This window comes from Delphinapterus leucas, chromosome 3 (genome assembly GCF_059928025.1).
Source record: "Delphinapterus leucas isolate spDelLeu-1000000601 "Yukka" chromosome 3, BTC_Dleu_Yukka2, whole genome shotgun sequence".
Classification (NCBI taxonomy): Eukaryota; Metazoa; Chordata; class Mammalia; order Artiodactyla; family Monodontidae; genus Delphinapterus; species Delphinapterus leucas.
The window spans coordinates 90,561,866-90,585,134 of record NC_143131.1 but is presented as its reverse complement, the minus strand read 5'-3'; the positions used below and the strand labels follow the sequence as shown (position 1 = coordinate 90,585,134).

Sequence of the window (23,269 nt, the reverse complement as noted above, 5' to 3'; positions counted from 1 at the left end):
TTCTCAGATTTTATTCCCTTTTTTTTCTTTTTCTTACAATATTATACTTGCTATAACCTCCAGGGCAGGGCTGAATAAACACGGTGACAGTGGATATCCTTGCCTTGTTCCCAGTTTTAGGGGAAAAAACATTACTTTTAAAAATCATTAAATATGACAACTATACATCTTTCTTTTTTTATTGAAGTGTAGCTAATTTACAATGTTGTGATTCAGCCATACATATCTATCTATATACCTATTCTTTTTCAGATTCTTTTCCATTATAGTTTATTACAAGATATTGAATATAATTCCCTGTGCTATACCGTATGTCCTTTTTTTTTATTTTATATATAATAGTGCTTATATGTTAATTCCAAACTCCTAGCTATAGGTCTTTCATAGATAACCTTTATCATTTGAGGATATTCCTTTCTATTTCTGTTGTGTTAAGAATTTCAATCATCAGAAGCTATTGAATTTTGTCAAATGTTCTTCTCCACCCAATAAGATGATCATATAAATTTTCTTTATTAGTCTGTTGACATGGTTTGTTATTACTACTATTATTTTGATTGTTGAACCAACCCTTACAGTCTTGGATTAAAACCCATTTGTTCATGCTTTATTTTCCTTTTTACATATTAATGGATTTGATTTCTTAATATTTTGTTACAGATTTTTGTATCTATGTTCTTGAGTAATATTGGTCTGGAGTTTTCTTTTCTTAAGATGTCCTTGTGTGGTTTTGGTATTAGTGTGATGCTGGTCTCATAAGATGTCTTGAAGTATTTCCTCCTTTCTACATTCTAGAAGTGTGTAATATCATTGTTATTTCAACCATCACTGGTGGAATTCATCAATGGAACCATATGGTCCTGCAGTTTTCTTTGTGGTTGGGTTTTTAACTACAAATTCACTTTATTTAATTGACCCTTGAACAACATGGGTTTGAACAAAGCAGGTTCACTTATAGGTGGATTTTTTTCAATAGTAAATACAGTAGTACTACCCTGGTTGGTTGAATCTACAGATGTAGAACCATGGGTACAGGGGAACTGCGGATATGGAGGAACCTCCTATACAGAGGGCCAACTACACATTATACGCAAATTTTCGACTGCACAGAGGGTCAGCATCCCTAACCTCCATGTTGTTCAAGGGTCAAAAACAGTTTTGCTATTCAGGTTATCTATTTCTTCTTGACTGAGTTTTTGTACATTGTGTCTTTTGAGGAATCTGTTGATTTTAGTAAGTTGGCAAACTTATTGGCATAAAGTTATTAATGATATTTCTTTATTTTCCTTTTACTGTATGCAGAGTCAGTAGGATTGTCACCCTATTTCATTCTTGATATTAGTCATCTGTAACTTCTTTCTTTTTTTTCCCCTTGATCAACCTGGTAGAACTTTGTTGTTTTTATTGATTTTTTCAATAAATTAGTATTTACGCTCACTAATTTTTCTCTTTTGTTTTCCTGTTATCTATTTCATTGAGTTCTGCTTTTTATTATTTCCTTCCATCTTTTTATTTTGGGTTTAATTTGCTCTTCTTTTTGTAACTTCTTTTGGTCATTAATTTGAAACTTTCTTCTTTTTTAGTAAAAGCTTTGGATGGTATAAATTTCCTTCTAAGCATTGCTTTAGCTGCGTTCCAGAAAATTTATTATTTTATTTTTCTCTTTTCTTTGAGTTTAGAGACGGGGTTTTCTCAGCATACCTGTTCCCACCCTGATGGCAGACCACTTCTACATCCTCTTAATCAGTGTGTAGGTTCTAGGGCTCAGAGGATTTTCTGCCTCAGAGGCAATGGTTTTTGTTTCTTAGAACAGAAATGCTTGAATCAAGGGCACGGGCTGGTTTCTTGTTTGTCCTCTAGCAGCAACCAACGGTGACCCTGCACCTCTGCTGGGCTAAGATTACAGGTGGACTCCTCATAATACTCTTGCTGCACTCTCAAATCTTGGCAGTTTCCTCATGTCTCAGCCACCAAGAAGGACATTTTCAGGTTTCCCACCCTCATGAGTATGTGGTGGATACCCATGGAAGAGAGATGGCAAGTAGGTGCCGATGTCTCTCTGTTACACTCTCTCCCACTTAGGCTTTAATTTGTTATTTTCTGTAGTTTTCTATTTAACTGCTTTTATGGTGGCTGTCACTCTTTCCTGTGCTCAGTCAATGGTGAAACAATTTGTGTGCCCCGTGTCTCCTCAAAGGACTTGTCACTCTTTGCAGTTTACTTTACTTGGTTATCTTGTGACATCAGCTCTCTGATGGTTAAAAAAAAATTATGATTTTGTAGATTATCCAGTTTTCTTTCTCATTGTTTAGGGTGGGAGTGACATTTTTCTGTGACTTTCTACATCCTAAGCAGAAGTAGAAGCATCCTGAATTTTATTTTTGAGATTCATTCATGTAGATGCTAGTGAACGCAGCTCATTAATTTTGGCTACTGCATAGTATTTCATGGTAAGAACATAGCACAGTTCATTTTCCACTTTCCTATTGATGAACTTTTCAGGGTTTGTTTGTTTTTTTCTATTACAAGTGATGCTATTATGTTTTAAAAACTGTCTCCTGGTACACCAGCACAAGTATTTCTCTCAGACATGTACCTAGGAAAGGAATTGCTAGGTTAATGGGTAAGATGCCATGTACAGATACTATTACTCTTTACATCTTCACCTGTGCTTGGGATTATCCACCTTTAAAATTTTACCAGCCTTGTAGGTATAAAGTTATATGTAATCATAGTTTCAGTCTACATTTCCCTGATTACTAATGAGGTTTTCTTTTTCCATGTGTTTATGGGTCATTCATCTTTCTTCTTTTGTAGAATGGGTTCCATTTTTCTTTTGGGTTGTCCTTTCTTTTTGATCTGTAGTAGCAGTGTTTTATGTATTGTTGATTATTCTTTGTAAGTTACATGTATTATAAATATTGTCTTACAGTTTATAATTTGTCTTTTATGATGTCCTTTGCTGAATTGAAGTGTTTAATTTTAATATAATTGCATTTAGTAATTTTTTCCTTTTATGTCTTGTTTAAGGAGCATTTTCGGGCTCCAAAGTTGTAAAGATATCTCCAATGTTTTCTTCTAAAATTTTTAATGTTTTGCTTTTTACATTTAAGTTTTTAATCCACTTGTCAGTTTTTAAATTTTTAAAAATTTTTGTACATAGAGTGTGAAGTAGGGATTTATTATCATTTTCCCCCCATGTGTATAACCTAATCTCCCTGTACCATATAATGAATAGTCCATCTTTCCCCCCATTCATCTGCAGTACCACCTTTGCAATGTTATCAGTTGTTTGTATTTGGGTTTATTTTCAGTCTCATTATTCTGGTCTATTTTTCTGTTTGTTTCTCTGTGCTAACACCATATTATAACGTTAAGATAAGTCTTGTATAATAGGAGAAACCTCTATACCTTGTAATCCTTGATTTTTCTTTAAAAATATCTTTGCTGTTCTTGACCCTTTTTTCACATACATTTAGATTCATCTTGTTAATTTGTATAAGGATTTCTATTGAATATTAAATAAGAATTGGATTTGATTGTAGTAAATAATTTAGAAAGTATTGATATGTTTACAATACTGAGTGTCCCTTTCCATTAAAAGACATAACTTTCCATTTATTTAGTTGTCTTCTTGGATGCTTTGAAAACACTCTCCATAAAGGGCTTACACATCTCTCATTAGTTTACTCCTGGGTGTTTTATAGTTTTTGTTGCTGTTGTAATAGCATTTAAAAAATATTGTTCTTACTCTTATTCTTTGACTGGTGAAGAAATGTAGTTGATATTTTTTCATGTTGATCTTATATATAGAAATTTAGCTAGTTCTCTTATTCATTAAAAGAATGTGTTTGGGTTTAGAATGTAAACAATCATATATCATCTATGAATAGGACTGTATATTTCTTTTTCTTAACTTTCTGTTAGGGCATCCAGTACAAGGTTGAATAGAAATGGTGATAGATGTTCTCTTGTTTTATTCCTGATTTTTAAAGGGAATGCTGCAATGTTTCACCAATGTTTACTGTAGGGTTTTTTGAAGATTCCATTCTGATTTTAAAGAAGTTATATTTTTCTCCCCAGTTTACTGGATTGGTTTTTTTTTTGCAATACGCGGGCCTTTCACTGCTGTGGCCCCTCCTGTTGCGGAGTACAGGATCCGGACGTGCAGGCTCAACAGCCATGGCTCACAGGCCCAGCCACTCCGCGGCATGTGGGATCTTCCCGGACCAGGGCACGAACCCGTGTCCCCTGCATCGGCAGGAGGACTCTCAACCACTGTGCCACCAGGGAAGCCCAGTTTACTGGATTTTTGACTGTCTCATAGAATTTTATGTGTTCTTATTTTCCTATTTTCTCTTTTTGTATGGTAACTTGCATTAAAAAATCTTATAAAATCAAACCATTATTTCATTCTTAGAATAAATCTAATTCAAAATTGATATTTTAAATATTTTATTCATTGCTGGATTAAGTTTGCCTTTACTTTGGAGGAGGTTTGTCCATATTCATGATGAAGATTGGCTTGAAATTTTCTTGTCTTGTAGTTTTTTGCTCTTTGTTTTCAAAGTTATATTAGTTCATTAAATGTATTGGAGAGTCTTCTTTCTTTATTTTCCTCTCTCTGGAGGAGTTTGTAAGAAGGAATTATCTGTTCCTTGAAAGCTTGGTGGGTCCTCTCTAAACCCTATACCTCTAGGCCTGGTATTGTCTTTGTGAAAAGATTTTTATTTTGTTATATTTATTTTCTTAACTTTTAACTTTGAATAATTATAGATATAGAAGAGTTTACCAGGAACTGTACAGGGAAATCCTGAGCATGTTTCCCCAGCCTTTCCCACAATTTTGACATTGGTACAATCCATAGGGTTTACTCAGATTTCACCAGTTATCTATATACACGTTCATGTTTGTGTGTGTGTAGCTCTATGCAGTTTTATCACGTGTGTAGCCTTGTGTAACCACAAGTCTCCCTTATGTTTCTCCTTTATAGCCACATCCATCCCCTTTCTCTATCCCGAGCTCCTGGCAATCACTGATCTGTTTTCTCTCTGTGATGTTATTTAATGAATGCTACACAAATGAAATCATGCAGTGTGTATCCTTTTAAGATTGAAGTTTTTCACTCAGCATAATTTTCTTGAGGTTCATTCAAGTTGTGTGAATCAATAGTTCACTCATTTTTTGTTTGTTTGTTTTATTTTATTTTTTGGCTGCGTTGGATCTTCGTAGCTGCGCACAGGCTTTCTCTAGTTGTGGCGAGCAGGGGCTACTCTTCATTGTGGTGCATGGGCTTCTCATTGTGGTGGTTTATCTTTGTTGTGGAGCACAGGCTCTAGGCACGCAGGTTTCAGTAGTTGTGGCTCACAGGCTCTAGAGCACAGGCTCAGTAGTTGTGGCACATGGGCTTAGTTACTCCATGGCATGTGGAATCTTCCCAGACCAGGGCTCCAAGCTGTGTCCCCTGCATTGGCAGGTGGATTCTATTTTTTTTTTTAATTTATTTATTTTTGGCTGTGTTGGGTCTTCGTTTCTGTGTGAGGGCTTTCTCTAGTTGTGGCTAGTGGGGGCCACTCTTCATCGTGGTGCGCGGGCCTCTCACTGTCGCGGCCTCTCTTGTTGCAGAGCACAGGCTCCAGATGCTCAGGCTCAGTAATTGTGGCTCACGGGCCTAGTTGCTCCGCAGCATGTGGGATCTTCCCAGACCAGGGCTCGAACCCGTGTCCCCTGCATTGGCAGGCAGATTCTCAACCACTGCGCCACCAGGGAAGGGCAGGCGGATTCTTAACCACTGTGCCACCAGGGAAGTCCAGTTCACTCATTTTTGATATCACCTCACACCAGTCAAAATGGCTATCATCAAAAAATCCATAAACAATAAATGCTGGAGAGGGTTGTGGAGAAGAAGGGAACCCTCCTCCAGTGTCAGTGGGAAAGTAAACTGTTACAGCCACTATGGAGAACAGTATGGAAGTTCCTTAAAAAACTAAAAACAGAGTTACCATATGACCCTGCAATCCCACTGCTGGGCATATATCTGGAGAAAAACATGGTCCGAAAATACATGCAGCCCAATGTTCATTGTAGCACTGTTTACAATAACCAAGACACGGAAGCAACCTAAACGTCCATCGACAGAGGAATGGGTAAAGAAGATGTGGTACATATATACAGTGGAATGTTACTCAGCCATTAAAAAGGATGAAATAATGCCATTTGCAGCAACATGGATACACCTAGAGATTGTCATACTGAGTGAAGTAAGTCAGACAGAGAAAGAGAAATATTGTATGATATCCCTTATATGTGGAATTTAAAAAGAAATGATACAAATGAACTTATTTACAAAACAGAAACAGACTCACAGACTTAGAGAACGAACTTATGGTTACCAGGGGGAAGGATGGGGGGAAGGGATAGTCAGGGGGTTTGGGATCAACATGTACACACTGCCATATTTAAAATGGATAACCAACAAGGACCTACTGTATAGCACAGGGAACTCTGATCAGTGTTATGTAGCAGCCTGGATGGGAGGGGAATCTGGGGGAGAATGGATACATGTATATGTATGGCTAAGCCCCTTTGCTGTGCACCTGAAACTATCACAACATTGTTAATTGGCCATATAAAATAAAAAGTTAAAAAAAAAAAGAAAATCTTTGCCTATTGTTTTAGTTGTTGCTCGTGGCTAAAAAAAGAAAAAAGTAATTAGACGTTTTCAAGAAGAAAAAATAGTTCACTCATTTTTATTGCTGAGTAGTATTTCATGGTATGGGTGTACCACAGTTTCCTATTGAAGAACATTTGGGTATTTTCCAGTTTTGGGCTGTTAGACAAAAGCTGCTATCAAATTAACTGCACATGGTTAAAAGTTATTTTTTAAAAATTTTTAATTGGAGTATAGTTGATTTACAACATTGTGTTTCAGGTGTACAGCAAAGCGATTCCGTTATACATATATCTATTCGTTTTCAAATTCTTTTCCCATTTAGGTTATTACAGAATGTTGAGCAGAGTTCCCTGTGCTATACAGTAGGTCCTTTTTGGTTATCTGTTTTAAATATAGTAGTGTGTATATATCAATCCTGAACTCCCAATATATCCCTCCCCCGCCCCTTTCCCCTCTGGTAACCATAAGTTTGTTTTCTACAGCTATGACTCTTTCTGTTTTTTTGTTTCTTTTGTGGTACACGGGCCTCTCACTGTTGTGGCCTCTCCCGTTGTGGAGCACAGGCTCCGGACACACAGGATCAGCGGCCATGGCTCATGGGCCCAGCCGCTCCGCGGCATGTGGGATCTTCCCAGACTGGGGCAGGAACCGGTGTCCCCTGCATCGGCAGGCGGACTCTCAACCACTGCGCCACCAGGGAAGCCCTCTATTTCTGTTTTGTAAATAAGTTTATTTGTACCTTTTTTTTTTAGATTCCACATATAAGTGATATCATATGATGTTTGTCTTTGTCTGACTGACTTCAGTCAGTATGACAATCTCTAGGTCCATCCATGTTGCTGCAAATGCCATTATTTCACTCTTTTTTTATCGCTGAGTAATATTCCATTGTAGATATGTACCACATCCTATTTATCCATTCATCTATCAATGGACATTTAGGTTGTTTCCATGTCCTGGCTGTTGTAGACGGTGTTGCAGTGAACATTGGGGTGCATGTATCTTTTCAAATTATGGTTTTCTCTGGATATATGCCCAGGAGTGGGATCATATGGTAGCATCTAGTTTTAGTCTTTTAAGGAACCTCCATACTGTTCTACATAGTGGCTGCACCAACTTACATTCCCACCAACAGTGTAGGAGGGTTCCCTTCTCTCCACACCCTCTCCAGCATTTATTGTTTATGGATTTTTTGATGATAGCCATTTTGACTGGTGTGAGGTGATATCTCACTGTAGTTATGATTTTCATTCCTCTAATAAATAATTAGCAATGTTGAGAATCTTTTTATGTACTGCTTGGCCATCTGTATGTCTTCTTTGCAGAAATGTTTATTTAGGTCTTCTGCCTATTTTTTTGATTGGGTTGTTTTTTTGATACTGAGCCTCATGAGCTGTTTGTAAATTTTGGAGAATAATCCCTTGTCGGTCACATCATTTGCAAATATTTTTTCCCATACTGTGGGTTGTCTTTTCATTTTGTTTACAGTTTCCTTTGCTGTACAAAAGCTTTTTAGCTTAATTAGGTCCCATTTGTTTATTTTTGTTTTTATTTTCATTACCCTAGGAGATGGATCCAAAAGATACTGCTGCAATTTATGTCGAAGTGTGTTCTGCCTATGTTTTCCCCTAAGAGTTTTATAGTACCTGGTCTTACATTTAGGTCCTTAATCCATTTTGAGTTTATTTTTGTGTATGGTGTTAGAGAATGTTCTAATTTCATTCTTTTACATGTAGCTGTCCAGTTTTCCCAGCACCACTTACTGAAGAGACTGTCTTTTATACATTGTGTATTCTAGGCCTCCTTTGTTGTAGATTAATTGACCATAGGTGTAGGGGTTTGTTTCTGGGCTTTCTATCCTGTTCCATTGATCTAAATGTCTGCTTTTGTGTAGGACCATAGTGTTTTGATAAGTGAATCTTTGTAGTATAGTCTGAAGTTTGGGAGCCTGATTCCTCCAGCTCCATTTTTCTTTCTCAGGATTGCTTTAGCTATTTGGGGTCTTTTGTGTCTCCATACAAATTTAAAGATTTTTTGTCTAGTTCTGTGAAAAATGCCATTGGTAATTTGATAGGGCTTGCATTGCATCTGTAGATTGCCTATAGTCATTTGCACAATGTTGATTCTTCCAATTCAAGAACATGGTATGTCTTTCCATCTGTTTGTGTCATTTTTGATTTCTTTAATCAGCATCTTATAGTTTTCTGAGTACAGGTCTTTTGCCTCCTTAGGTAGGTTTATCCCTAGGTATTTTATTCTTTTTGATACAACGGTAAATGGGATTGTTTCTTTAATTTCTCTTTCTGATCTTTTGTTGTTAGTGTATAGAAATGCAACAGACTTCTGTGTATTAATTTTGTCCTGCAACTTTACCAGATTCATTGATGAGCTCTAGTAGTTTTCTGGTAGCATCTTTAGGATTTTCTATGTATAGTATCGTGTCATCTGGAAACAGTGACAGTTTTACTTCTTCTTTTCCAATTTGGATTCCTTTTATTTATTTTTTTCTTCTCTTATTGCTGTAGCTAGGACTTCCTAAACAGTGTTGAATAAAAGTGGTAAGAGTGGACATCCTTGTCTTGTTCCTGATCTTAGAGGAAATGCTTTCAGCTTTTCAGCATTGAGTATGATGTTGGCTGTAGTCTACAGCTGTACCACCCTGAACACACATGATCTCGTCTAAGTTATTTTAAATGCTTCTGTGACCTTACAAGTTTTAAAGTAAATGGTTTTAAAGATGTAATAATATATCTTGCTAACGTACTTCTAACATCTCTCTCCTAAGCCTAAGAACTTCACCCCTGATTTTCTAACAGCCCTGCAGTGAACTGAATCATATTAAAGGGTATCATTATTAAATTCCTCCAGCTTCATTTAAAATAGTAAAAAACCAAAAAGCAAACCAAAATAGCTGCTATGAACATGTATGTAAAAGTTTATGCATGAAATAAACCTTCAGGTATCTGGGTTAAATGCTACAAGACGATTTTAAATTACTGATTTCAGCTCTTTAATAGTTACAGAACTATTTTGAATGCTATTTTTTCTTGAGTAAGCTTTGGCAAGTTATATTGTTTCTAGGAATTCATCAAGTTTGTTTAATTTAGGTTATTTTCAAATTTATTATCAGAGAGTTCACAGTATTCACTTATTATCTTTTCAATCCCTGCTGTTTCTGTAGTTATTTATGTCTACTATTTCATTCCTAAGATAGTTTATTCTTTTTTTCTTGGTGAATCTCATTGAATAACAAAGTCTTGGCTTTGTTTTTCTATGTAAGCTGTATTTCAAACATATCAGCGTAGGGAAAGAAATTAAAAAGCAGCTTTCATTTTTGTCTTTCATTGTTCCTTTAAAATTTATCCAGTTAAAGAAAGCCTTCCATTTCCACTGGATGGAAATGCAGAGAAGCCTCATAACTCAGGGTGTCTCACCCATGGCACTATTAACATTTGGGGCCAGAGAATTCTTTAGTGTGAAGGTCTGTTTTGGGCATTGTAGGATGGTTAGCAGCACCCTGGCCTCTACCTATTGGATGCCAGTAGCACTTACCAGTTGTGACGAACCAAAAATATCTGCAGACATTGTTAAATATCCCCTGGGGGGCAATATTGCTTCCAGTTGAAAACCACTGCCATGACTCTTACGTTTAATCTTAGAAAACAAAGTTCTAGAATCACTTTATTTCTAATCTTTTAAGTTGAATGCTTAGTGCATGAATTTTCATCCTTTTCTTTTTTTGGTTGTCAGGAAATTCAGTAAAATTTATTGCCTCGTTGTAATTAACAGATTTTAGATATCTGGTTTCCTCTCTTTTCTCTTTATAATTGGACTTTGTTTTTATTTATAATTTTCCTCTTTTACCATATGTTTAACCTTGTAGATGACTTCTGGTCTTCCCAAATTTGTACTTGAGGAATATACTTTAATATACACCAATGATTATTTATGGAACATCTACTTTGGGGTAAAAAAACTGTGAGGGTATCCTGATATAGGACTGATTTCAAGCCACAAGAAAGGGTTTGAGAAAGAGAACAATGAAGCAAAGAGAGGAGATATGCTCTTGTGAATCTGCTGGTCTCCCATTTCTAACTTTCTATATGCATCAGAGTGACGTAGAAGAGAGGCTGGACTTAGTTTGATATAAAAAGAAATTCAGGAGTGAAACTGGCTGGGGCAGATGGCTGCCTGTCCCCTGATTTGATTGAGATTAAAGGTTCAACCATAGCAGATGAGATGTTCCCATCTCTGATTGGTATTCCCTGGAAGACTAATGAAGTGTACAGTTCTGGAATAGAAAAAGCCTGGTTTCTGGGATTTTGGCTGCTGCAACAGGACCTTCAGTGAGGGACATCAGTGAGTAAATCCTCCCACTTTGCCCACTCACTCCCTTTCATAACGCACATACATCCTCAGTGTGTTCCTTCGAGTCCTGCTGTGCTGTATTACTGTGTCATACTCATTCCTTGACATTTGGCAGGGGGGCAGAGGGAAGGCTTCCAGAGGCTGCTTGGAAAATTAAATTGGGATAAAAACCCAACAGGCTTAAATTATTCATTGGCTTTTACCCAGGGCTAGAACGAAACGTTTGGGGGCTGGATGTGTTTGCATGAAAGGGAAAGATCCTCTGAATATGGAACAAGACCAAGCCCTAATGAAAGGTGGGAAGAGGCCAGGAGAGACTAGCTTCTAAGGTTGTCAATATCTCCACTTCCTATGACATTTATTTTTCTATTAATTCTTGGCATTTATATTGCTGTGATAGATCAATTAGCCTCTCACAATGTTCTAGTCCATTGACCTTATCATTTAACTATCCTATGGTGCCAACTGTCACCACAGGGAGGCTGCAAAAGAAACATTTATAATTTTGAATTACCTAGGTCCTGAGCCGGGGAGACTTTAAAAGGCTTAGTTTAGATAATCAGCACATTAGATGACTGAACCTTTAAGGAATTTTCCTTTTTCTCATCACTTTGGAATTCTGACAGCTACACTGTGAAAGCAAGAGAACAGAACCCATCCTGCACAGTGCTGGTGTTCAGAGATTCTAAAGTGACCCTGAGAAGACTTGGGAGATCACAGAATCCCAAGGCTGGAAGGGGCCTCGCCTTAGAGATCACTGTATCAGCCAGGATCCTTGGCTGCAGGCAACAGAACCGCTCTATGGATAGCTTAGTAAAAGGGAATGAGCTGGAGGCTCCAAGGTCAATAGGAGGCTAGAGAATGAGGCTTGGGAATGGGAAGACACCAAGGGTGCTCTGGAGGACTAGGGCAACTTTACAGCAGTATTTTCCTAGGAACAGTGCCTTCCAACTCTTTCTTCTGTCCTTCAAGACTCAGTTTTGGGAGAAAGTATCCAATTGGGTAAATAAAGATTACGGATCGGTCCTTTGGCTTCCATAGTGGGAGGGCACCACCTGGACTACATTAAATACTGAAGAAGGAATCAGTATGCTTTTAGAGAAGCAAAATTAAAAAAAAAAAGTTTTAATACTAGGTAATGATTTAGTCCAACCCGTTTTACAGTTGAGGAAACTGTGGCCTAGATAGTGATGTGGCTTGTTCAAGTTTACAAACTAGTGAGAGTCCAACCAGGGATGAGAAGATAGGTTTCCTAGCTCCCAGTCTGATGCTTGTTTCGATATCAGATGCCTTTGGAAGTAGCACCAACAGCCTGATTCAGTTGTAGTCACGAGTTTGGCCTAAGTGTGCTGGGTCAGTCCAATTGTAGCAGATTTGGGGAGTTTCAAAATACACTTCATTTACACTGTTTTTACCTGCAGGAACAACCACTGATGCTTTTAATTAATGGAAACTAGTTCTTACATCCATGGTTTTTTGCAAGCAACATCACTGCCATCTGCCTAAAGAAATCACTAGCCAGAGGGGGATGTACAGTGAAGTCCAGGACTTTAAATGCCACGAGAACTCCAGGGAATTTCAGAGATGCTGTTCATCCATCCTGGGGACTGGAACTTCAGTCCAATAGCCAACCTTCCTTGGTTGGCTGGATGCACCTGGTCCTAATTAATTGAAGTCAGTAAAAGCACAGGTTGTCTGGGATGCTGTATCGGAAATCAAAACTGCCAGAGATGAGGATGGAATCTCAGACAGACAATTAAGAGTTATGGTGAAAGGATTCACGAAGGGCCAGGAACACCCAGCTCTGGTCAGCCAGAGTGCTGCAGGAGTAGGAAGGTTGGAAAGAGTTGTATGGATGCATTTTGCTTGTCCTAAGAAGCTTGGCGGCTGCCCCACAAACAGGAAACATGTTTTTGAGAGGGGAGTGGTTACCTCTTCCAATCCAAGATCGGGGAGGGGGAGAGGGCTTGGTTTAACGCAGGGGAAACTGTGTAAATAACAGCATGCCGTTTTAGAAATGTTATCGATTTGCTGACTGAAGGGTAAACAGTAGTCCAGCAGCATCTTGGCTCTGTGACCAGCTCAGCCCTGTACACCAGCCAGGCAAGGATGCATGCCTGTAACTGCCACGCAGCAGCCAGCAGCTTTCAGCTTCTCTTTCTAAACATCTCTCTCAGCCACCTTTCTTCCCTAAATCCTTTTGTTATGTCTAAACAAATCCTGTTATGAAACAACAACAACAAAACCCCTGGCAAACAGCCAGTCCGCACAGAGAAATGGGACTTGAACTGTATTTCCGTTTTGAACTATATTTCAGTTTTGATTTCTAAACAGAGGAAGCAGTGATTGGACTGTAAGCAGCACACACCCATTATCATCAGAACTCAGAAGCTTAATTACAGAGAAACTGAAAGCTAATGATGTTTTATACACTGTTACATCCCTAGGAGGCCAGTTACCATGGAAATCTCTCCTTCCTTTTCTTCTGCTTAGAGAATATTTATATGGAAAAGAAAGAAATATAAACACGATGGAAAGATTAAACAAGACAAGACACAGTTTGCTACAAATATTTACATTTATTATAAGAATACAGTTAAAAAAAAGTTCCACAGACCTATGCATGGTAATTGGTCTATTGGGAAAGAAAAAAGGGCTATTCAAAAATGATCTAAGTTTACAAAAATGATGAAATCATGTTTTAAAAAAGTAGAAAACAATTTAAAAACATCCTAAAATGTTAGCTGAAGTTCAAAGTGTATTTCTTCTGAATGTAAAACTAACAAATAAATAAGTGTTAAATACAGATCCGAGTTAAAAATGGTAAAAGACAGACAACTAACTGCTTAGATATTTCTCTCTCATTCATTTTCAGACTTGTTTACAAAGCCAGATAAACTCACCAAAGGACTTGCTTCTGTGTTTTACACTTTAGCTTTTTATAAGAAGCACCCTATTTCCAGTGTTTCTTTAATCCACTTAACAAATATATTATTTTAAAATAACAACAAAAGAAGATTAAAGGTGCTTTAACCTGACAATATTGGCACTAAAAGGAAACTGTAAACCACAGGAGTGCTTTGCTCAACAGGCTTGCAGATGGAACATCTGTACCATGGGGGGCTGAGGGCACACCCCATTCCCACCCCATCATCCCACACTCATCTTCTAACAAAGGGAAGTGGAAGCAACCCAGAAAGTCACATTTCTGCAACCACTCACTGTGGGTGTGTGCCAGGAGCATGCAGTGCCTTAGGCCAGTGGGCTGCCCACCGTCAAATGGCTTGGGCGCCATTTGTACATTTTGTCTTTGCTTTCCGTTTGCTTGCGTTCCTGAAGAAGTCAGGGCTGTTCCCGGGACTTTGACAACTTGATTTTATTCTCCTGCATTTATCTGGCTTTTCCTAACCCTATGTGGTTGTATGGCTACGACTTCAGAGAGTTCTAATCTTTTAGGGCACTCACCAGACCATACCAAGAGAAACACAAAGAAACCATAACATAAAGTCAGCAGAACTCATACTGCCACCAACCCCTGCTATACTCATATGTTGCTTAAGTAGGCCATGTGATTTAATATATTTAACATAAATTAAACATAAAACCTGTACACGTCTAATAAAGCTGTCTTAGTGAGAAATCTCAATGAGTTATGAAGGAAAATGATAAACAGAAGTGGCCCATGAAAAGTGTGCTCCTGGCCACTGGTCCATGTTGAGAGTCTGATTATGTCACAGGATGCTGTGGGGTGACTAGCATTTCATATGGTGAAATGTTCGTCAAGTGAAAGGGAGTTTCACATTTTTGGCCACTTTGGTCATGAGTCTGAAACAAACAAAACCCCTCTCTACCAGTTCCCCTTTATCTTTGATTTTGACTTGATGCTCAGAACCTATAGCTGCGATTGGATTTAGAATCATAGGATTATAACATATACTTGTGATGGGGAATCAGGTGAACCTTGTGGAACCAATCTCTTTGACACTAAAGCCAAAAATAGTGCATTCCATTAAAACATGTATATTTTCCGTGCATTCCAAGTGTGAAAGGCCTAGCATCTGAGGAGGAATTATGGCAAATAAGTTCATTTCTGTTGGAATTGGTCTTCCACTTGCAGCTGAAGCAAAGCAATTAGACCGGCAGGGGATGGGCCTCCCTAGCATCCTATCATCTAAATGTAAGAACCGTTATGCTTTGGGTTAGGAGAAAACTTCACGGTCATATTAAGCATGGCTCTGGGCACCATGCCCTCTGCATTTGCTTACAACAGTCTGGCATTTCTTAAGAGCAAGGAGGCAAGTTTATTTCTACCGAGTGAAATTATTTGTAAAAAATTTCTAGATAATAGGGTGTTTTCCTCACCCCCACCACTCTGCCATCTTCCATGTTTAAAAATTAACAAAAGCATGGATTAGCAAGCTTGCAAAGACTGCCAAGATGGGCCTTTTGCCTGAGATCTTGGTAATAACATTACAGATTCCCTCTCAGCCACCAAGTTTCTGAATCCAGGGCACTTAGAAATTCAAGCTCCCATTGGGGGTTGGGAGGTGGATTTAGTTTTTTGCTTCATAAGGATTTTTCAGGCAACTCAAAAGAGGGCCCCCAAGGTTGTACAATTTGACAAGAGCTACATGAAGAAAATATTAAGTTTGGACTCATATACAACTCCATTTTTCATTCTCAGATTTTTGTTGCTTCAATGCGGGAATTGGGATTTTTTTTTATTGGCCTTCTTATACTTACCCTGTGTTGCTCAAAACATTGCTATTTCCCATTGACATCCATCCTATGCTTTCAAAATAAGGTACTAGCTCCTCACTAGATGAACTGCCTGGATGGTTCTATTGATAGGTTTTTTTTTTTGTTTTTTTTTTGCGGTACGCTGGCCTCTCACTGTTGTGGTCTCTCCCATTGCGGAGCACAGGCTCTGGACGCACAGGCTCAGTGGCCATGGCTCACGGGCCCAGCCGCTCCGCGGCATGTGGGATCTTCCCGGACCGGGGCACGAACCCCTGTCCCCTGCATCGGCAGGTGGACTCTCAACCACTGCGCCACCAGGGGAGCCCTATTGATAGTTTTTGCATGGATGTTTTAACTGAGTACAAAGGGATGAAAGTAGTGTTTCTGTTGTTGCTTTAATGGTTGAAATCTGGCTTCTTCGTATGTCATTTTAGAATCTGCTTTGGATAGCATCTAGAAGGTGCTTATTCTGATACTAAAGATGTTCTTAACAGACAGGAGAAAGAGTGATGTTTGGCTTTGTAGGAAGGGTACCGCTCTGGGGGAAACTGTAGAGTGTGTGTTTCAGCACAGTAGTGCTTTGGGGTCTGTGTCTCTAGGTAGATTGCCTTATTTTAAACTTGAGTCTTTGTATTTGCTACCCTCTTTTCTGAAGCTGTGGAAAAACTCTTTGACATTGTGCAACTGAAATACTTTTAGACATTTACTGACAAGAGGAGTGTGAAGGAAACAATAAAAAATACTGGCAGAGAAAAGTGGAATGGAAAAATTGAAAATGTCCGGGGTTTTAAAATAATCATTGTTAGTGTTTTAACATTTCTTTGGAGGCAGGTCACCTAGTGAGCTTACTCGGCCAAGTCAACAGGCTGCTTCCCTGGACACATCTGCTCACAATGATCTCTCCATCCTGGCAAAATCTCCCAAGAACCTCTATTGATAGTATAACTCATCAAACACATCTGCCACCTAGTCGTCTTATCCCCACCACAAAGACTACAACGAGGCCTCTTTGTGTTCTAAGCCATGGGGCCTCTCACACAGAGGGTATGCAGTTGGCCTGGTAAATGGATGCCTGGGAGCTCTCTATAAGGCAAGGGCCTCCTGAGCACGTGAGGAGAAACTGTTTGGTCTAGGCCAGTTAAGACACTGTCTGATAAAACCTGATGAGAAAAGGCTTTTCTGTTTTGGTAAAGATTAAGAAACAACATGAGAAAAAGAAATACCAACCAGAAAAAAAAAAAAAAAAATCCAGAAAAACTAGCACCCAGTGGGGTTCCCTGAACCTGACATGGCAGACATTGAGAAAAAGCTTCTGAATGAATAAAGCTGAGGGCAAACATTACAAGATCCTGCTACCAGGGTCATTACCATCACTTAGAACATTTTATTACTTTGTAGAACACTCACCTCTTCTGACTTCAGTGGTAATGTTTGGGAAGATAATTTAGAAATTCAAGATTTGAATCTTTTTAGAGTGAATTCTAAATATTCTTCTTTGGGAGCCCTCGCAAGTTTGCTGGCAAGGAGGGAAGCTCAATCTATCTTTATGTTGCAGGCAGAGACACCCGCAAGGTATCTTTTCTTTCATAAAATAAGAAGAAGGAAATTTCACAGCAGTTTTCCTCCAATGCTGGCTGCCCCAGACATATGTGTGCCACCCTCAGTTCCTTACTGCTTAGGAAGTGGGCTGAACCACTGTCATACCTGCAGCCTTAGAGAAAAACCAAGCAAGAGTAATTCTCATTCAACAGTGGCTTCCTCTTGAGATTATAGGGAGCATAAAGAAAATAAAATCGATACCCCACTCAGTGCCCTTTAAGAAGTGTTGTAGAAACTTGAGAGGTACGTAATGTTTAATACCATGCGGCGGGAAGCACCTCAAAATTCCCTTTTGAGGATTCGCTTTCCCTCATTGATACCGCATTTATTTGTTGGAAGGTGAGCCCTTGAGTCACTTTGCATTGGTACTTTGTTTTTGCTCTTCCTGTCCTTCAGTCTTCCTTTTTGGATGTCTCTTTCTCTGCCTTCCATGTCTGACCTTAGCCATGCTGCACTGTGACTGGCTTTAGGATGCTTCTATGTTTCCTTTCCCTCACACGTTATTAGTATAAAGACAAGGAGCATTGCTATTTAATTGGTATTCCCCTCCTTCCCTGCTGGATTCCATGTTTCCCCAGAGCTGAGCTCATCAGAGGAAGGTCCCTCTGGGGTACCTCTAGGAGCCAGTTAGTCAACATCAGTCAAAAGGTGAAATGGCTGATCTCAGCGTGCTCTCACTTAGGAGACCAGCCCCATTGCAACCAGATTTCTAATGAGGTGTGAATATTCAGTGATTTAGTTTAAGAAATAGTATCACTAACTCAAATACAAAGAGACTTAGAGAAGTCTCTGTTAAAAGTCTAAGCATATATGGCCAAACCCATTAGTTGGGAGGACGATGAGCATGTGTCACCCAGCACAGCATCGCCTCTGAGCTGGGGATAAGAGACTGCTACACATGCAAGGGAGAGATGTTTGGTTTGCTCCCAGGAAGGCCCACACACTGGCAGGTGACCTCTTTTGCTTCTTTTGACTCCAATACCTTTTACATTTTCTGTAGAAAAGGATCTGGCCTGGTGGCGCTGTTCTCCTCAGGCCTCCTAGTGACGTTGTCCAAGTCTTCGTTCCACTTTAATTATCCTACACTCTCTGCAGGGGCTGCATCATCCTGCCTTAGAATAACTGGTGCTCTCCTCTTTTGCCTTGGTAGACGTTTGCCTCAGTGCCTTATTAACAGATGTGCTGAAGCCTATGCTCATTATATCTCCCCAGTTTAAAGTGACTAGGAATTCAGTTCAGTAGGATTTTTCTACCACCTAAGAATCTCAGTCTTTATTAGGCAGTCTTTAATGTCTACACTTAACAATTCAGAATTTAATCTTTGAATCAGTATGAGGCAGTAGGATGGTCTTCAAGGGGTTACAAATATTTCCTTAAATTGAATTATGACTAAGATATATAGTTTTACACCTGTATTATAGCATTATTTTTTAAAGGAGAATTTTATGGGACTCTACAACTGTAGCAGTATCTCCTTCAAGTAGGTCATCTTGGTACATGAAATATTGACTTAATTAGAATATTTTCTTTGGCAGAAATTAATATGTAGTTCTGGATCTTCCCAAATAGTATATTATTCAGACTTGATATGAAACTGATCAAAACAGAGGAAACTAAATAAAACTAAAATATTTAATAAAAAATTTCTGGTACGTATAAGCAAATCAGAGTTAGTAATAAAAGAGGTAACACTTTATTTTAATGGTAAACTTTCATGCTAACTTAATAGTGTAATGGAACTGTAATATAAACTCATTTTCATATAAAATCTTTGTTTTAATTAACATTAATACATAAACCATGTCTTTTTCAATTGTCTGTCCCTTTTTGTTCTTTGTATTTTGCATTATTCTGTTTTGTGTGAGGGCTCTGACCTCCTAAATACAAAAGTCAGTCTTTACAGGACTCAGAATAGTGTTTATGGCCAATCAATTCTGTTGATAAGAAACAACTAAAATACCAGTGGTGTGCTGGGGGGGGGGGTACGTATATGTAAAAAGAGGGTTGAGGCAAACAAACAAACAAACCCTCTTTTCAGAAAGTTATCAACTGATCTCACGTCAAAAGACACACAGCCACAGAACAGTGTCCATAGGGTATACTAAGGAAGGTTTTCAGGTACATTTTTAGAACATCTGATGAGTGAATTGGAAAGTAGTGTGACTGAGGTAACCGAACGACAGTAACATACGACCTAGACATGTATTTTTGCGTTCTCATTTTTATGTTTATCCCACTACAAGATCCTCAGTGTGTGGCATATATTATAATTAAAACACTTTCTTCTTGACACAAGTCATACCAGTATTGTGAAGCCACGGTTATTTTAGTGGTATTAGCCAAACTTTATATAAAACTATATGGCAAAACTGAAACAATGAGTATTAACACAGGCAAGAAAACCATACCATGGTTTAAAGGAAATTAAGACTATTTCAATGACTAAACATTTTCTTTTCTTTTAAAACAACCCTCAAATGAAAAACAGTTGTGAAATGTGTGCTGAAAATTGGCTGAAGCAATCAGACTCATGTTCTACACTGGTGTGCTAGTAACAGGTTTCAGTAATATCGTATTTGTGATAAAATGGTGAATTATGGACGAAGAATTTTATTGACTATATTAAATTTGGGAGATAAGAGAGAAATGATTACATAAGACCTTTCACTGGGGACCTAGTGGCAGGATGGACTAAAATGAAACCTCTGGTTTTGAAAGTCTAAACAAAACCTATTCATCCTTTATTATTATTTCCTAGAAGAGAAAGAATATGTTGGCTTTGGGAAGTAACCTTACATTATATGGAGTGCAAAATAATTTTAGGTTTCACATGTCGGTAATAAATGTTAATTTGACAATAAAAGATCTCTTTCCTTGAAAAATGATGAGCTACTTAAATACTTCTCATAAAGGCTCCTTGGTGATTCAAGATAGAAAAATGCAGGTGAGAGTCAGGCTGCCTGGGCTTACCCGCCCCCCCCCCCCGACTCCATATTCATAAATTTAAGGAATTATGACAGAAACTACATAGCAGTAACAGATGCAACACGTGAAAACATCTATTAACAACACAAAGATTTGTGACCTGGCTGAATTACATTCAGACCAGTGGCAATTTTGGTTACTAAAATTTTGGTTACTGTTTTCTTACTAAACAAGTCATAGGATTTTATGTGTTTCCGAATCCTTCTTTCCCTATATCAACTTGCAAATCCAGAGGAGAATTTGTGTGTATGCTTTTTGGGTATGGATTAGCCTCCTAGAGTACATAATTCCAATAATTATCCGTGACAGAAGGGATGAATAAATTATGCTTCAAGCACAACAAAATTAACAGTAAAAATAGTCTGCATAAGTTTTTCTTAATGCATGTGCCTATGTTAAATTTAATATTCTATATAACTGATATCCTGAAAGACTCCCGATGAGTTATTAATCCTGAACTGTACCACTGCCTGCTTTGGGACAAAGAATAAAATAGAATTTAAATGCTGCAGATGTCATGATGTTTTGAAAAGCTTCTTTAATTTAAGCACACAGTTACGATGTGAACTGCAAATTCTAACAGCCTGGATGAGTGAAATATCAATGCCATGTTCGTTCTTTACACCAGAATGCAATGATTAAGCTTCAGGTCTTGTTCACAAAATTAAAGCCCAAACCATCATTCTCTTTGCTGAGAGCTTAGCAGTGCGGCTGCTAAGTGATGGGAGGCTGTTTCCTTTAAACAAAGAATATTACAGAGAGATGCACTTGGAAATACTGGCAAAGGGTGGAAATGTCCCCATTTTATTCTTGCTTTTGAAGGCTGGCAAGTGCCTGAAGACCAGAGCTCTTAATCTTAATTCATGAGTCTGTGCTTTGATTTACCACAGTATATGCCATCAAAAGAAGGTTTCCTTTTACTCATAATATTTGACAGAAGGGAAACAATGCTGATTAAAAAAGAGTTACTTTGTATATTGCAATATTTTTGCTGGCAAGTTTATTATGCTTTCATTTTCGTCTGGATGTGGTAATCATTAAATGTGTATGAAACTTCAAGGAGATTGAAGTGGTAGACACAAGCCAGTTTTCTCCTCAGTATTATCCTGTTTACTCTTGAAAGTAGTACTGGGTGTGAGTTGTGTGCAGTGATATTCCTAGGCAGCAAATAGGTGGAGGGGGCAGGAGGAATTTTCTATCCCATAAGCTCTTCCAATGAATGTAGACCAAATAATCACTACTGTGCTATTTGGACACAGGCCTGAGCACTTATTAAAAGCTCCCAGGCCACATTTACCCCTGAGCGTGACCATCTCTTACACACATATTTATCCTGAGAGGCAACTATATACAGACCATGGGGTAAGTTCCCTGGATGAAGCTAAGATTCAGCTAAAGACAATCCTAGTTTAAACTCTGTTACATTTTATTCATATGAAGCATCTCCAAACTCTGCTCATATATGGGTCGGCTAATGATAAGAATTTTCAGGTAGCAGTATAAGAGTAAATGAAGGGGGAAGGTGGACAAAGGAGGGCTATCTCTCTAGCTTTTTCCTTAATAATGTTCATTTGACTTCTTAACCAATTTACTCCATTCATACCTGCCAGGTTTCTCGGTATTATGTGTGTGTGTGTGGCTGTGTGTCTGTGTGGGGGGGGCGCATGCCCATGTGTGTACACACATGGATGTGTTTATGAACTAGAATCATGAAATTCTGACAGCTCTGGAGACTGGCATAAATGAACAGAATTAAATTCTGGGGTGTCTCCTCTCAAATGAAGGTACTTAAAATTATGCTGTTATTTCTGTAGCCTCGTGCTTTGGAATTTCTCTAAAGAATTTTTTGTTGACAAGAAGGCTCTATCTGTGAACTCCTGAAAACATTTCTTAGAACCTTTTTCATGAATAAGACCATAAAATAAAGTGTGTGTGTGTGTGTGTGTGTAAAGGCATAACTCTGGTAAGAAGGCAGATTTTCTATTTTCCTTTCCTTCTCTTTGATGATGACTTTAGCTGCCCCTTTCTCCAGACCGTCCTCCTGTTCCAACTTACTTCTTGCCGTCACAGCTGTCTGAAACATTCTTTAAAAGCTGTGGCCTCAATTAAGAGCTCTTTGAGGACATTCCAGGCATCATTTTCTGATGCCTGGACAAAAGGGGAGGGAAACAACAGCTTTACTAATAAGACAGGAATGTGAGGATTCTTACACTGTGCTTATTTCTGGTGAGAAAGGAAAGAAAACCCCTAGGTCTAAATAATGCTCAATATAAAAATGATGTTTACAAATACACTCTTGCCTTGGCAGAGCAGAAAGCCGACTTTGGTTGGAGTGTGTCCTGCAGACATGGCATTACCAATGCAGCTGATAGCACCGATCGAGTGGGGTCTGTGGCATGGGACAGCAGCCGTGAATTGGGTCTGAAGTAAAAAATCTCTGAGAAACATCGATGGTCCTGGTGTGAAAAAGATGGACTGGTTCCCCCTCACATTTAGAGCCTGTGCTTTTCTATTTACAAAGGGCTGAAATGGCAGGGTTGCTGTGGTGAGCTGAGAAAGCCCTTGGTAGGACTGGCCTGTTTCTTGAATGCATTCGCCTTTGACATTTTTTAACGGCACATATTTAAAAAACAGTTAATTAAAAAAAATAACCTTAGAAGACTGTTGCACATAACGTGGTATAAACTCATTGTTAACGAGAACAATATTACTCTGCTGGAGGACCAAGTCCTGGAGGCTGAGTTTGCACTATTCTGTCACTATGTGATTTTCTTCTTGATGACAGTGAGCTCTTTCTGAAGTTCAGTGAACTTGGGCCGGTTTTCAGGTTTATAATCCCAACACTTCATCATAATTTTAAAAATGTCCTCTGGACAATGCTGAGGGGCTGACATTCGGTATCCT

At 38.6% G+C, this 23,269-nt stretch overlaps 1 protein-coding gene across 3 annotated transcripts in view; it reads right to left on the bottom strand.

Annotated features, from left to right (window-relative positions):
* Window positions 1-11,124: 11,124 nt before the first annotated feature.
* FER (FER tyrosine kinase) overlaps window positions 11,125-23,269 on the bottom strand; it is a 476,299-nt gene continuing 464,154 nt past the window's right edge. The window contains exon 11 of one of the 3 annotated variants that reach the window (XM_022591578.3): window positions 11,125-23,267. In XM_022591578.3, the coding sequence (XP_022447286.1) occupies window positions 23,125-23,267 (143 nt within the window). In that variant the 3' untranslated portion in view covers window positions 11,125-23,124. The remainder of the gene's footprint in view (window positions 23,268-23,269) is intronic. The other 2 variants (XM_089909169.1, XM_022591568.3) reach the window with 2 other exon arrangements.